The 15,545-nt window shown below is 48.6% G+C and overlaps 1 protein-coding gene across 4 annotated transcripts in view; it reads right to left on the reverse strand.

The window, feature by feature from the left end:
- The window catches only part of Pcnt (pericentrin), a 97,556-nt gene extending 83,259 nt beyond the window's left edge, over positions 1–14,297 (reverse strand). For 3 of the 4 annotated variants that reach the window (XM_034524550.2, XM_076916629.1, XM_076916628.1), the window contains exons 1-8: positions 13,789–14,297; positions 11,716–11,928; positions 8,017–8,088; positions 7,143–7,398; positions 5,121–5,185; positions 4,755–4,929; positions 4,083–4,219; positions 1,475–1,586 (exon numbers count right to left, since the gene is read on the reverse strand). In XM_034524550.2, the coding sequence (XP_034380441.1) occupies positions 1,475–1,586; positions 4,083–4,219; positions 4,755–4,929; positions 5,121–5,185; positions 7,143–7,398; positions 8,017–8,088; positions 11,716–11,928; positions 13,789–13,848 (1,090 nt within the window). In that variant the 5' untranslated portion in view covers positions 13,849–14,297. The remainder of the gene's footprint in view (positions 1–1,474; positions 1,587–4,082; positions 4,220–4,754; positions 4,930–5,120; positions 5,186–7,142; positions 7,399–8,016; positions 8,089–11,715; positions 11,929–13,788) is intronic. The other variant, XM_076916630.1, reaches the window with a different exon arrangement.
- Positions 14,298–15,545: the final 1,248 nt, after the last annotated feature.

The following is a 15,545-nucleotide window of genomic DNA, read 5'->3' on the forward strand; positions in this document are numbered from 1 at the left end:
AGGATGTGGTGGTCGGATGGGAGAGGAGAGAAGTGAAGCAGCTTCAGTGTTATAAGGACAGATGGGACTGAGACTCGAGGGTGGAGGAGGTATCCTGTTGTGAGTGCCCAGCTGCACTACTTAGACCCATAGTGAAGTCCTAGCCTAGGCTGCCACTGAAGGCCAGTCTGGGTCCATGGCTACACAGCAGCAAGGATCAGCATTGATGTTGATAGAAGTCATATTATCACTAGAGAACATGAGGATGTCCCTGGTCAGGGCAGCTACTGGGGACCTAGATGTCCAGTGGAGCTAGGCTGTTGCAAACTGGCCCCACCCCTCTCTGGATGTAGTACTCTGAGAGCTGGCCCCATCTCTCACCTGCAGCAGCACTTGAGAGGGCGGCCCTGTGCCCCACCCAGACAGCAGAGCAGAGGTGGCCCTGGTGGCAGAGCTGGCCCTGGTGGCGGGGTGCAAGTGAGCCGGCTCAGAGGGCAAGAGCTCAGGAGAGCCAGCCTCAGCACCTCTCTGCCGTGAGGTGGCATGAGGGTGGGGTGGGGGGTAGTATACTCCCCCCGAGGCAGATGAGAGAACTGACCCTGAAGTCATGACAGCAGGTGAGCTGGCCCTGTCCCTTGCTGGCTGCAGCACTCGGGAGAGTTAGCCGTGCACCTTGCCTGGTCAACCCAGTGGAGCTGGCCCTGCTGGGCAAGGCATGAGCAAGCTATCCCTGAGGGTGTGAGAGCTGGAGAGCTGGCCCAGCCCCTCACAGACTGCAGCACTTAGGAAAGCAGGCCCTGTACTCTGACTAGCTCTGGAGGCCTGGGCGCAGGTGACCTAACCCTGGGGACATGAGGGCAGGAGAGCTAACCTAGCCAGAGCAGTGTTAGAGAGCTTGTTGTCCTGGTAAGGGCAGATAAGGGAGAATCAGAGGGGTGACTAGCTTAGCTACCACCCCGGCCTAGATCAAGGCCTCTGAGTTGGGTCATCCAAAACTCTATACCATCTGTGAATGACTAAGATTCATGAAAGGGCTGGTCCTGCTGTTCCAAAACTGCAGGACCTCCATGACACAGGCCAACAACAGGATAGCCGGGAGGAGTCCCAATGAGGACCCAATAGTGGTGGCATCACAGAAGCCAGAGATCTCAAATCAGGACACTGACTCACTGCACTGAACATTTGCAAGTGAAGATGTGTGGACACAGGGGTCACAATGTGACACACTACAGCTTCCACGATGAGATGTCTTCTATGGTGTGTGTGTGTGTGTGTGTGTGTGTGTGTGTGTGTGTGTGTGTAGGAGAGGTTGGGGAGATGAGCAGAACTGAGGTGCATGATATAAAACTCACAACTAAACAATTAAAAAGTTAGAAAGTTAAAAAAAAAAAAGTGCAAAGCCCTGGTTCCAATACGCCACCTCAAAACCAACAATCAAACACAAATCTGCAGAGCTTAGTTTTGAAGGATCTAAACAACCCACAAAAGTCCTCACCATTCATTTCCTCTCTGTTGGTTTTCATAGACTCAAGCTGGGACCATAGGTGTCTAATTTCTTCTTGGGACTGAGCCTTTAGGTCTTCATAGGATGCCTGAAGAGTCTCTAACTGCGAAAAAGAAAAAAAAAATGTTCACGTTAGAAGCAAAGGAGACGAGCAGGTGACCCACCAGTGGCTCTGTATTGGACGCCACCTAGGGATTCACATCTCACCAGCCGCATGGCCGGAGCGGAGCCACCACAATATGTGTGAGGATGTGGTGGTCGGATGGGAGAGGAGAGAAGTGAAGCAGCTTCAGTGTTATAAAGACAGATGGGACTGAGACTCGAGGGTGGTACTCACATCTCCGCAGTAACCAACAGCTCCCTAATTGAACACAAGGCCCTCTCAACAGGAGGGAAAACATGCCTGGTACTAGTGACCTAATCAACTACCTGGGGCTAGCGAAGCCACAGATTTTAGAGGACAATCTACTACCACAATACTAGGCCAGCATAATCCCTAACTGCATTCTAAATACTCACTCGAATATCCACAGCTAAATGTAGCTCTCAGCCCCACAATCAAAACAGCCAACGTCTCCTCGAAGCAGACATCATCACAGAAAACCACAAGTGGTTAAGATACGGATGACTAACGCTTGCGGTACCCAGCACTAATCCATGCATCTACAACACATCTCCTACACCCAAGGCTCAGGGAACATTGCAGAAGATGAGGCAGAAAGATCGTAAGAGCCAGGAAAACCAGGACGTCTGCTGTGAAATTATGTCTTAGAAATGCCAGGGAAGCTTCGCTTACAACATCTCTATAATGTGACAGTCTACACAAGATCCCAGCAACCAGGCCTACAGGCATGGACGGGGAAACCTCCAGGGCCATACTACGAGACAAAGAACCACAGGCAACTAAGGACTATTGAGAGCCTTGGAATTAGTCCTCCCGAGGATAAGCCCCTTAATTAGTTATTCAATATTGAGCAGCCAGCCCTAAATGATACACATGTAAGCAACCGTAAATGGACTCAATAGGTGGTAGTTATGTATTTATGCATATATAAAATATATATGTGGGGCTGGAGAGATGGCGCAGAGGTTAAGAACACTGGCTGCTCTTCCAGAGGTCCTGAGTTCAATTCCCAGAACCCATACGGTGGCTCACAACCATCTGTAATAGGATCCGATGCCCTCTTCTGGTGTGTCTGAAGACAGCAACAGTGTACTCACATACATTAAATAAATAAATAAATAAATAAATAAATAAATAAATAATGCATATGTACAATGATAATAACCAGAAAAAAGGAGACATAAATTTGAGGAATGTGAACTTGGAGGACATGGGCGGGCTCAGAGGGGAGAAAGGGAAGGCAAAAATAATGACATGCTTTAATTAAAACTCCCAACATTATGTTTTAAATGAGTATTGCCTGCACATCTGGGTTTTGCCCTTCTTTTCAAGAACCTGTGCTCCAGTTCCTTCTCAGGCCAATTTCTCTTTCTCTTTTTCTTTCTTTCTCTCTCTGTCAGTGTCTGTCTCTGTCTCTCTCTGTCTCTCTGTCTCTGCCTCTCTCTCTCTCTCTCTCTCTCTCTCTCTCTCTCTCTCTCTCTCTCTCTCCTCAGCAAGGATACATAAGCCAATGACCAGTGGGGAGGCCCTAGCCCAGGGCTTTACACCTGGTCAGGAAGGCTGGGCTGAAGGACCACGCTCACGTGCATCTCCTCGTGGGCCCTAGCCTGTGGTCAAACATGGAGAGACAAAACCTTTGCGGGCTCCAGTCAGTGACTTCGAGGTAGGTCTGCCCTGCTCACAGGTACCAGAACAGAAAGTACACAAAGCCCTTTTTTTGTGGAGAACCTAAAACAACGTGAGGTCAGGGCAAGTTTGACACAAGACTAGCCTCTGCCTGAGGAGGATACAGGCCCTGGAGCAGCAGGAGGCCAGGTAGGCCTCCTGAAGATCTTAGGACTCAACACTTCCTCTGCTCAGGTCTGTAACTCTTTGTACACAGCATTACATACACTCCAGCTTCTGACTTATTTTTCTCTAATTTCTTTTTTTTTTTTTTTTTTTTTTTTAAGATTTAACATTATGTCACAGGGCCGGTCTGGGAGCTCTATGCCTTTTGTACTAAGAACTAAGTCTCTTTGAATTCAGCACTGAAGTTTCAGCAGACATCCAAATATGAAGTGGCCCACTTCCAAACTGTTCCAGAACTTCTCTACGAGAGCAAGTAATTAGGTGTAGGGAAATGGCTTGGTATATAAACGGTCTGCTACTCTACCATGAGAACCAGAGCTCAGATCGGCGGCATCCGTGTAAAAGGCAGGGTGTGACTGGAGGACCGTGATTGGCACCAGCGCTGGGTGACAGGCTCCAAAGGTTGGTTTCCAGCCAGCCAGTCTAATCACTCTGTGAGCTCATGGGTCAGTAAAAGACCCCGTCTCAAGAAATAAGATGGTGTGCAACAGAGGAAAAACACTGACACCAACCAAGGTGTGCACGTGAATCCACACGTACCCCGTCTACACCAGAAATGCACAGACACACACCCCCCACCCCCACGTACGATGAAATAACTCAAGGTGTTATGCTCGGGCCTACCTCCAACTCTTTTGCTCTTTCCTTTTCTCTGAATTTCAGCTCTAAATCTTGTAAATACTGGCAGTGCTCCGACTGCAGGTCTTCTTGCAACTTCTTGATGGCTGCCTGGTGCTGAGCCTCCAGGTTCTTCAGGGAAACTAGAAAGCAGCACAGAGGTCACCCAGTTTGTGACAAGATGACGGTCCCGTCTTCAGTGGCAGTTACAGATCGGCATTCCACAACAAGCCCACAATTTACACGCAGACTATTGTGTCCACCGTGTTTCAACCCTGGACACCGGGGATGGCCTGACAGGGGTATGTACCGATGGCGCAAACACAGAGGCTCCGTCTGGACATCACCTCAGGAGCCAGCTTGCTCTTCCCATGGAGGGAAAGAAGAGGCACACAGACAAGAAGATCATATGTCAACTCACAAGAATTGCTATGTTCTGGGGTATCAAAAGTGAGCAGGCACCATATGCCTGCTTCAGGAGTAACTTAGTAACTGATGATGTAAGAGGGTTCTATGAAACACCCATGCCCTTGTATGTCTGTTCCCAGCAGCTGGCACTGGAGGCAAAGGCAGGAAAGACAAGCCCAGTTGCAGACAGTGCTCACTCCAGCGGACACTCAGCACCCCCGACCCCACCCCCACCATCCCCAGATATGCTCCCTTTAATCAGGGGCTCACCTTCGGCCTCTTGTTTGGCTTGAAAAATCTTCTCCAATTCAGCTTTCTGTTCCGACAATTCCTTCTGAAACTGGTTTTGCAGACCCTCCATTTCCGACTGATGCTTCGCAGACAATTCTTTGCGGAGGTTTTCCAAACATAACTCTCTTTCAGATTCCCAATCTTGCTTCAGAGTCTAATTTAAAAGAAAAAGCAGATCGTGGTACAACTCAATCTCTGAAGAACACAGTCAACAAAGAATTGACTTCCTACCAGCAAATTCCAGCTCCCTGGACTGACTTTATCAGCATCACAGTGGGGGAGTTCAGTGGAATGTGCCGGTAAAGTGGAGGGCATACAGAACTGTATTTCCAACCAATCACACACCTCGATCATCTGGATGTTCTTCTCGTTCTTCTCCATTTCTGAACGTAACTTCTCCTTCAGCTCAGCTGCAAGACAAAATGTTAACAAGTCGTTCAGACCACAGGGTCTAAACTTCCCCCACAGTCTCATTACCCAGGAGACAATGGGGCTCAAGTACTCACTGTCCACTGGCGGAAAGTTGCCAATGCACACAGGATGACAAGACATCCAGACGATGGTTAGTTCAAGTAAGAAACGTACTCACAACGAAGGAAAACATATTGAGATTCCCGGGCTCTCAGGCTCTCCTAAGAGTACAGCTGAAAATCAGCTGCTGAGGCCCCAACACCTCCAAACCCACGTGAACCTTCCAACAAGAGAACTGCAGGGCACTTTTAGCTCATGTGCCCACTGGGCCATGGCCAAGATAAGTTACTGGATATTAAGACAGGAGAAACTGTCCTACGAGGCAAGAGCTCCCAACTCACGCAGGGAGAAGCACAAGAAGATAGTAGGTTCCAGCAGTGCCTCCGCCCAGCAGGACTCCCAGGATGGAAAGGTCAACAGACATAGGACTGAAGACGCTGAGCAATGGCAGGAGGCGAAAGGCAGGACAAGGCAGCTGACTGAAAAGCTGACTGAAAGGCTGCATTCCATCATTAGCAAGCACCGTACTATATCCCTGGGCACCAGTGAACCCATTGCCTTCCTTCCCTACGGCTGCCGCCTAACCAGGGGGCCACAGGGGGCCTCTGCAACTGAAATGGAAAGCAGAAAAGGCTAAAAACAGAGAACTTATATTGGAAAAGAAAACAAAAACATGTATTTATTTTGTTTCAAAGTACCAAAAGACACTTAGAAAGCATTGGTCTTTCCCTGCGAAGGGGGAGAGCCAGGCAAGGGAGGCTTGCTCCAGCAGAGCCAATGCTAATCCGATAGAAAAGATACCTCTGGGGCCTGGCAGGGACTCTATAACCCCAGCATTTGGGAGGCAGAGGCAGATGGATCTCTGTGAATTGGAGGCCAGCCTACAGCCAGGGCTACACAAAGAAACTCTATCTCAAAAAACCAAAAGGAAAAACAAACAAAAAGAAAAAACAAACAAACAAACAAAATGTTTGTCACAGGGATGCTGGGAAGGAAAGCCCTCTTTCCAACCAATGAGTGTCCTCTACCTCAGCTATGGAGACACCTATAGAACTTAAGGCTATCTACCAAAGTGTGCTGCTTATTCACAGAGACTATGTGACGAGGGAATTATTTCTCAAGAAAGCTGATACCTATATAACAGAAAATATGGGGCTAAAGAGATGGCTCTCAACAGTTAGGTGGCTCAAGAACTTCTAGACGACCTGGGTACAAATCCCAGGATCCTCACAGTAGCTCAGAACCATCTGTAACTCCAGCTCCCGATGGACAATGTCCTCTTCTGACCACCAAAGGCACTAGACACACATGTGGACCACAGACATAGATGCAGGCAAAACATCCATACATAGAAAATACAATTGACTGACTAACTAAAGACAGAAAGTCCACCATAGTGAATCTTTGCTTTCCTTCCCTAGAGCTGTTGGCAGCAGACTAAGTGTATCTGACCCAGCACGCAGACCTGCAATATGACCATATCTAAGATGAAGAGTCATGCCAACCCAAGCACTGTCCAGCCAGCAACATGGGCCCAGTCAAGTTTCTTTGTGCTTGCAAGGGACCTAGCTGGAACACTATTAAGGACTTGCCAATACAGAGAGCCCACTGGATGGCTTACTTCCCTCACAGAAGCCCCATTGGATGGCTCACCTCCCTCCGAGGAACAGAAAAAAAAAAAAAAAAAGACAAAACAAAACAAAACAAAACAAAAACTGAAACATGTATGTAAGTAAGTAAAAGTGATTTGGAAAATCAGCAGACTGCTTCAAGTGTGTGTGTGTGTGTGTGTGTGTGTGTGTGCACACGCATGTGTGACTCCGCTGTTAAAGGCTAAGCTACAACCAGAAAAGAACAAGTGGGACACACGGTCCTCGTCCTGTCTCTGCTCGGTACCTGTTTCTTGCCCGCTGCGGAGCGCCATCGCTTCCTTCTCGCGGGCGTGCTGCTCTCGCATCAGCTCCAGTTCGCACTGCTGCCTGCTCTGCAGCAGCGCCAGCTCCTGTGCCCGCCGGCCATTGAGCATTTCCCGCAGCTCCGTCAACGCCGTCTCCTTTTCCTTCTGCAGGTTGGCCTGCGTCAGCTCCAGCTGCGCTGTATGCATGTTGCTCAGGCTCAAGCGGAGTGCTTCTAGCTCAAGGCTGTGGGCTGTCTGCAGGCAGAGAGGGGCCAGGCCTGATGAGACCCAGGTCGGAAACCAGGATGGCAAGGGTGACACCAAGCAGAAATCGCAAAAGAATGAGAGAGAAAGGAGCTTGTAACTTAAGAGGGTGCCGCCCCATTTCTCATTCTGCCGCGTGATTGACAGCAAGAGGGTGCCGCCCCAGCTCCGTGCTTGCATATGACTGACAGCAAACACACATCACAGCCATGCCCAGGTGTTCACACATGACCTTCCATTTGCTTGGGGAATGGACTCACAGAGAGAAGGCAGAAGTAACAAGGCAAAGGAGGAGATGACAAACCACCGCCCCTACCTGTCTACTTTGGAATGAGTCTCTCCCACCTGCCCCCCCCAGCAACCAGGACCCACTGTGCCCTGGTAAAATTGGCAGAGAACGGGTTAAGACTGTGAAGGCTGCCGGGCAGTGGTGGCACACGCCTTTAATCCCAGCACCTGGGAGGCAGAGGCAGGCGGATTTCTGAGTTCAAGGCCAGCCTGGTCTACAGAGTGAGTTCCAGGACAGCCAGGGCTACACAGAGAAACCCTGTCTCGAAAAACCAAAAAAAAAAAAAAAAGACTGTGAAGGCTGAGAGGCATGCCATTTACCTGGGGTGGCTGTAGCTGTGGCTGCTGCTGTCCCTGCAGGTCAGTCACATCCAGTTCACAGTCCTGTTGTTCCTAGAAGGAGAAAGCAAAGGATATAGCCTAGAGAATTCCCAAATCCTTCAATCAACATTTGGTCGAATCTGTTGACGTGGAAAGCTGACTTCATTACAATGAAATGTAACAGAGGGAAATACTAACACATGATACAATACAGGCAAACTGTGAGAGTGTGCTACATCAAAGACAGATATCTAGGGAAAGACAGGAGGGTACTGAGTTCAAGGCCACCCTGGGCTACATAGTTTGGTCCAGGATAGCTAGACTCAATCTTTAAATTAAAAAGAAAGTGGAGCACAGAGCCACACCTGTAATCCTAGCACCCAGGGAGCTGAGGCAGGAGAGTGGTAAACTCAAGGTCTACCTAGTCTATTCCAAGTTCAAAGCCAGCCTGAGTAGCAGCAACACCCTGACTCAGTATCAAAGTAAAAGAGAAGAGGGAGGAGGGCCAGCACCACGGACAGCTTGGTGGGTAAGAGTGCTTCTCCCAGAAACCTATGTGAAAAGCTAGATTAGCAGCTTACGTCTGCAATGCCAACACCGCAACCAGCAAGGCAGGAGGCAGCGGCTGGAGAATGTGCTAGAAGCTCACATCTGCAGCACTGAACCAGAAATAAGAGACTATCTCACAGAGATGACAGAGAACACAAGTGACCCCTGAAAAGCTGTCCTCTGACCTTCACACTCTGAGCCATGGCACACACGTGCCCCTCCCCATGCCAACCCCTTTTTTGTTTAGTTGCTTTTTTTTTTTTTTTTAAGATTTATTTTTATATACTTGAGTACACTGTAGCTGTCTTGAGACATACGAGAAGAGGGCATCAGTGCTCTTAACCTCTGAGCCATCTCTCCAGCCTTTTTTTTTTTTTTTTTTTTTTTTTTTTTTTTTTTTTTTTTTTTTGAGGCAGGGTTTTGCTGTGTACCTCCGGCTGTCCTTGGAACTCACCAGTTCTCAACACGTGGAACAACACTTTCACAGGAGTCCTTTATCAGATATCCTGCATATCAGATATTTATAGTACAATTCGTAACAGTAACAAAATTATAGATATGAAGTAGCAATGACACTAATTGTATGGTTGGGGGTCACCACAACGTGAGGAGCTGTATTAAAGGGCCCCAGTATTAGGAAGGTTGAGAACCATTGCTGTTTACCAAGTTGACCTTGAACTTAAAGAGATCACCAGCCTATGACTTTGGAGTACTGGGATTAATGGTGTGTGCCACCACCACCTGGTGAAGAAAAAAAATTTAAATAGTACTGAGGAAAAGAATTACCTCAAAAAGGATTTTTTTTTTTTTTTTAAAAAAAGCCAACTAGAAAGAAACCAGAAATTTAACAACCCAAATTCAGCAAAGAGAAGAGACTGTGGCTTAGGAAGAGAGACAGATGAGATGGGAGTTGGGGACAGAGATCCTAAAATGAAAAGCACAATAAATCAAGTTACAAAATAGTGACGAGATAACAGCTCGACAGTTAAGAGCACTGGTTTTTTTTTTTTTTTTTCATTTGTTTGTTTATTTTCATTTTGCTTTTTTCAGAACAGGATTTCTCCATGTAGTTCTGGCCCTCCTGGAACTCACTCTGTAGACCAGGCTGGCCTCAACCTCAGAGAGACCCACCTGCCTCTGCCTCCCAAGCACTGGGATTAAAGGCGTGCGCCACTACCACCCACCCAACAGCACTGTTGTTTTGCACCTCACATTTGACCCTCCCAACACACACACACACACACACACACACACACACACACACACACACACGGTGCACGGTGGCTCACAACCATACGTAATTCCAGATCCAGGGATTGAGATGCCCTCTGCGCATAGGTGGTGCACAGACCATAAGGCAAAACCACCCATGACACACAAAATGACAAAACAAAATTTCTTTTTAAGTATAGCAGATGGGTGTAGAGGCAGGTCCCCACAGTCCCAGCCAAGGGCACGCACTGCCGGGACACTCTCGCCGGAAACTCTTGACTGAACTGAGCCCTAAGGACAGATTCAAGCAGACATTTCACAGGTATTCTACAGACTAACTTGCTAATCGTCCTGTAGAGTGTCTCTGGAAGACTAAAAGATCAGCGCCGATGGGAAGAGACCAGGGACTCCAAATCCAAGACTGTAGTTTTGGTCAGAAGGTGTAAGACGGAGGGCTGAGTATGAAGGGGCCTCAGCTGTTAGCATAAAGCTATTCCAGCACTGGCAGCATGCTTGTGGCTGATGGCTTTGGCCGAAACAGAGTCTTTATTACGAATCCCAGGCTGGCCTTAAACTTGACTGTTACTAAATATCCTGTGCTTGGATTGGGAGGAAAATTGCCATTTTTTTGCTTTTTTTTTTTTTTTTTTTTTTTTCTTTAGACATAGGGCCTATTATGTAGCTCTGGCTGTTTTGAAACTCAGTATGTAGATCAGGCTGGCCTGGAACTCACAGAGATCCACACGTCTTTATCTCCTGGGTGCTGGGATTAAAAGCATATGCCATTACTTCTGGATAAAAATAAATTTTTAAAAAATTTCTCTGTTTACTTAAAGATTGTTGCTTTTAAGCCGGGCGGTGGTGGCGCACGCCTTTAATCCCAGCACTTGGGAGGCAGAGGCAGGCGGATTTCTGAGTTCGAGGCCAGCCTGGTCTACAGAGTGAGTTCCAGGACAGCCAGGGCTACACAGAGAAACCCTGTCTCAAAAAAACAAAACAAAACAAAATTCAAGGCCTCATTTACAATCGGCACAAGAGTTCCAAGGAAAGTCCACTTAAGAGTAGTCTGCAGGGCTGGAGAGATGGCTCTGGTTAAGAGCACTGACTGCTCTTCCAGAGGTCCTGAGTTCAATTCCCAGCAACCACATGGTGGCTCACAACCACCTGTAATGGGATCCGATGCCCTCTTCTGGTGTCTCTGAAGAGAGTGACAACGTACTCATATACATAAAATAAGTAAATATATCTTTACCAAAAAAAAAAAAAAAAAAAAAAAAAAAGGTAGTTTGCGGTGCCAGGGAGATGAGGGAGTCTCTGAAGGGTGGGGTGGGGACGGGGCCACTGTTCACAGAACTAAGCAGTCAGAGGCCAGCTCTTTCCGCCACACACCATTTCCGCCACACACCATTTCCGCCACACACCATTTCTGCCACACCTTTGTCCTTCCCCTAATCCTGCCACCAGACACACGCTGGTGTATTCAAAACCAGATGAAGGAATGTCACACAGAAAGCACCACACCCACGGCGCTCTCACCTGTAAGGGTCCCTTACCAAAGCACCAAACCAACAGTCCTCTTTAAACAACTGTCCAAAATGCTTCCAAAAATCATGTTAAAGACAGGTCGCAGGGCTTTGGGGTAAAGTCGTTGGCACACAAGTCAAGCAACTCAGGTTCAATTCCCAGAAGCCACATAAGTAAAAAGAGGACTTACTCCACAAAGTCATCCTCCAACAAGTTACCATACACCCACAATGAGAAAGAAAGTAAACTGTAAAATGAGTCATCTGTTCATGTGAAACCCATTTACTCACCTCTTATAAACTAAAATCCCTCTTTCCCCATTTTTGAAAGGCAAAACCAGAAGTAAATTAGTAAATTCCTACGGCAACAAATAGAAACTGTCCAATACTTGACCGTAATGATGAGTCACTGTACCTGAGCTGCAGATGCCTCTCCGGCCCCCTCCAGGATGTTGCTGCCCGACTGGCTTTCAAAGACAGCCCCTCCTTGGGCGAGCTCGCTGTTGGGTGCCGCTACCGAACCCTCCTCCTGGACAGACGCATGGACAGCCGAACCCTTCCTCTTCGCCGTCTTTTTCTTCGAATTCGGACAGTCACCTTTTGTTTTTCTCTGTCGGAAGTTAGCAAGCTGCGGAAGAATTTAGAGAAGTAGTAGAAACAGAGGTAAACGAGAAAAAAGTAACAAAACCACAGAGTCACCAAGCTTGTGAGGAGCATGAGGTTCGAGCTAGCTCTGACCACTCAGCCACACAAGGCCGAGTGACCACTTTCCTGGAAAACACTTCCTTCACTGACATCTATGCCCTTGGCATTAAGTTCAAAACGATACTGAGTCTACAAATGGCTGTTAATTAGGCCTACAAGCAGACCAAAAAAAAAAAAAAAAAAAAAAAAACCAATATGGCTGGTTGGAAGATTAGCTGTTCTAAGCCTTGACAGTTTGCAGCAGATTAAAAATACATCTATTTAGCACACTGAGAGCTTAATTAAGGCATATTCGAGTCTTAAAACTACTTATATGAAGCTAGATTCCCCTTCTTGCCCCCCATTCTTCCCTAATGGAAGAAATATATCGCCCAGCCAAAACTTCTTAGCCATAGACTCTGAGACAAGGTACAGAAATAGCAAAAACTTAATTAAGCCAGGTCAATCTAGCATCTTCCTTTGCGGGATCTGATGCTCTACTTCTCCTGACACAGCGCAGCAAAGCACTAGGGACCATCCCAGAAAGTTGCCTGCCAGTCAGAGAGGCACAGCCTAGCTTCTTTCAGTCCCGTCAGATACAAGACTTTTCGACTGCATTCACGCACTGTCTCCCTCTCATACCCTATTCAGAAAGGGCAAGTGCTGGAGCACCAGCATTTCACAGGGGGAATACCTATTCCCTCCGATCACAACCAAGGCCATACAAGCAAATGTGCCCCTGTCGATGAAAACAGAAACGCAGTTTTGTTGCGGGAGGAAATAACAAGGCCACTTACTTATCTGTGTGAAGAGAAATCTGAAGGGCACAGCCTACAGCCCCTGTTCTAATCTATTCCTCCTCCACTGAATGCAACTCTCTGCCACAGAGCTCCCCTTCTGCAGCATGTACTTGGTCTCTGGCTATGGACACTCAATGAATAACTTCTTGGTTCTTCCCGTTATTCTCCATCTCCCAAACCACCCAAGTGCAGACACCAGTTCCCCATGGTGAGGTATTTCCACTGTGTATTTTGTATGTTTAAACGGGGCGGGGAGCAGGGTGATGGGGGCGGGGGAGAACTGTAGACTCAAGTGACTAATTGCTGCTACTAATCGAACCACCAAATCAACATAGCCCTTTCATGGAGGCTATACCTAGCTGGTCCTGACAGTACTGGATGGGGAGCCATCCTCTGGTTCCACAGTCATGATTGGTGGCCAGGGATCCACTTCCAAAATGTTTGCTCCTTCTCTTCCTCTGGGTCCCCATCACCTTTCAAACAACTATCTTCACAGACACAAGTGTTCCAAGGGTAGAGTAGTAAACAAATTTGAAATCTGAGGCAAAGGGAGGTGAGAAAAGGACCCGGCCAGAGAGCGAACAAAAAAACACCGGTCTGGAGCAGAAGCTTATGGCTCCCTGGAAAACGAAAGTCTGAAATCGGCCTTTTAAAAGCCTTGGACATTTTGGTCCCGGGTAAGCGCCTGAGCTCCGGAAGCACAACAACTAAGAATGCTAGGTGACCAGGACCCGCCCACGGATCTCGGCCCCGCCTACAAGGAGCCGTGCGTCTCAGACGCTGATTGGCTGCGGCTGCAATAGGGCGGGGCGAAACCGAGGGGCGCTGGATTCAAGATGGCGGCGCCTAGGAAGTGAATTCCGCAGAAGCGGCGGGAAGGGCGAGCGCCCAGCAGCTCCCACGGCTCCACCGCCACCGCTTATGTCAAGGGACAGTATGAGCACCGGGACCTCCTTAGGATTTATCCCCACAGCAAAGCGGAGAGAGGGATGCTATGGTCTAACCTTGGCTCTCCCGGCCTCCACCTTCCTGCGTCGCTGCTCCTGCTCGTCTTCCATCTCCATCTGGGCTCCTCGAGAATCGCTCGGAGGCGGCAGACGGCCGCGAAACCGCTTTCGCTCTATTTACACTCCCTCCCTTCACCCACTCGCCTCCCCACCCCCATACACACAACTGTCAGCGCCGCCCCGCCAATCCGGAGCCCAGGGTGGCCTTGCGCACGCGCGCTCCAGTGACGCTCCAAGGGCGGAGAGCCATCTCCCTTGTCCCCAATTGGTACGCTGACGCTCCCCACCCTCTTCAGCAACACCAATGGGCGAGACGCGGCGCTCCCGGGGCTCGCGGTCGTTCGTCGACTGTGCGGCGGGAAGGTTCGTGCAAACCGTTTCCCCCGCGGCGGTGCTCCCTAGCGCCCTCTCCCGACAGCAGGAGGACTTTCACGCAGGCGGCTGTCCACGCCTCCGGTGCGCTCCGTCCACTCTCTCCCGCGGAACTTGCAAAAGCCGTTTTTCTGTCGCGTTGTGTTTCTGCGAACACTGGGGGATCCTCTGTCGCCTTAGGCTCCATAGTCCCTCATTGGTAGGATGCTAGCGTCCTCTTTAGTCCTTCTAGGGAGGGTGTTGTGATTTGGGGGGGGGGGGGGGAGCCTCACAGGTGCAGTGAACCTGTAGGATCACTTAGAACCCTCCCGCCTCCCTGCTTTGACCACTTCTGTCCCTCCTAAACACTGACCCCTGTCTTCAACCCGGATCGAAAGAACAGAGTATAGCCAGAGTCATTCATTGAATGTACACCTAAAACTTAGACCGCTGTCCCCAGAGGGCCCGGAGTTGCCACCGAGGGTCGTTCTGCATTCACGCACATGCTTCAGTGTACAGAGTCACTGTGTATTCAGTCTCTTGACTCTCACGCCAGCACCCCTACTAGGAAACAGTCTGTAAGCAAATAAACAATGGTCTGATTTCAGTAAGAGGCGCGTTTAGAGTTCCTCGGTGAATTACAGATGATTAGGAAGGATTGGGCCCCTGTCTTCCCCAACCCAGCTGGTTCTTGCTTGCCTAGGCACTTACTAATTTATCATTGGGTTGAAAAGTTGCAGGCTGTTACGTGACTGACATAAAAGGAGGGGATCTTGAGCTCCAGGATATATGTCATAGGTTTGCATCCTGCACCGATAGAATAGGGAATCTGGAGAGGGGGTACCGCCTGCAAGATCAAATCTTCCTGAAGAACTCAGTAATGTGGAATTTGGGAACAGGGAAATTCGGTAAAAGCTATATAAAAACTACTGTTTTATACCAAATCTGTATGGCAGCCATTTTTGCCTTCTCCCTAGGATGAATCCGGATCAGAAAAATTTTACAAGATCAGAAAAATGAATTGTTTCACTTTCATTACTCAGGAGTCTGCAGGACTCTTAGGAAGTGTTTCTTGGACTGATGAAAACACTGGAGAGGGGGGCCCTCTGGACTGACCTATTCTCCAGGATATGTTGGTCTGAATCGTTGAGCAATGCAATATTTAAGAAATGTTTGAAGGGGGGGTCATATTTTACATATCAAAATTAGTGGACGAGGACCGAAGAGAAGAGCAGTTAAGAGCACTAGCTGCTCTTGCAGAGGACCCCGGGTTGCTTCCCAGCACTGTAACTCCAGTTCAGGGGATCTGATACACACTTCTGACCTCTGAGGGCGCTAAGTACTCGTTGTAGTGCACGTACATACACGTAGGCAAAGCCCTCACACCCATAAAATAATTGGTG

Source organism: Arvicanthis niloticus, chromosome 20 (assembly GCF_011762505.2).
Source record: "Arvicanthis niloticus isolate mArvNil1 chromosome 20, mArvNil1.pat.X, whole genome shotgun sequence".
NCBI classification, from domain to species: domain Eukaryota; kingdom Metazoa; phylum Chordata; class Mammalia; order Rodentia; family Muridae; genus Arvicanthis; species Arvicanthis niloticus.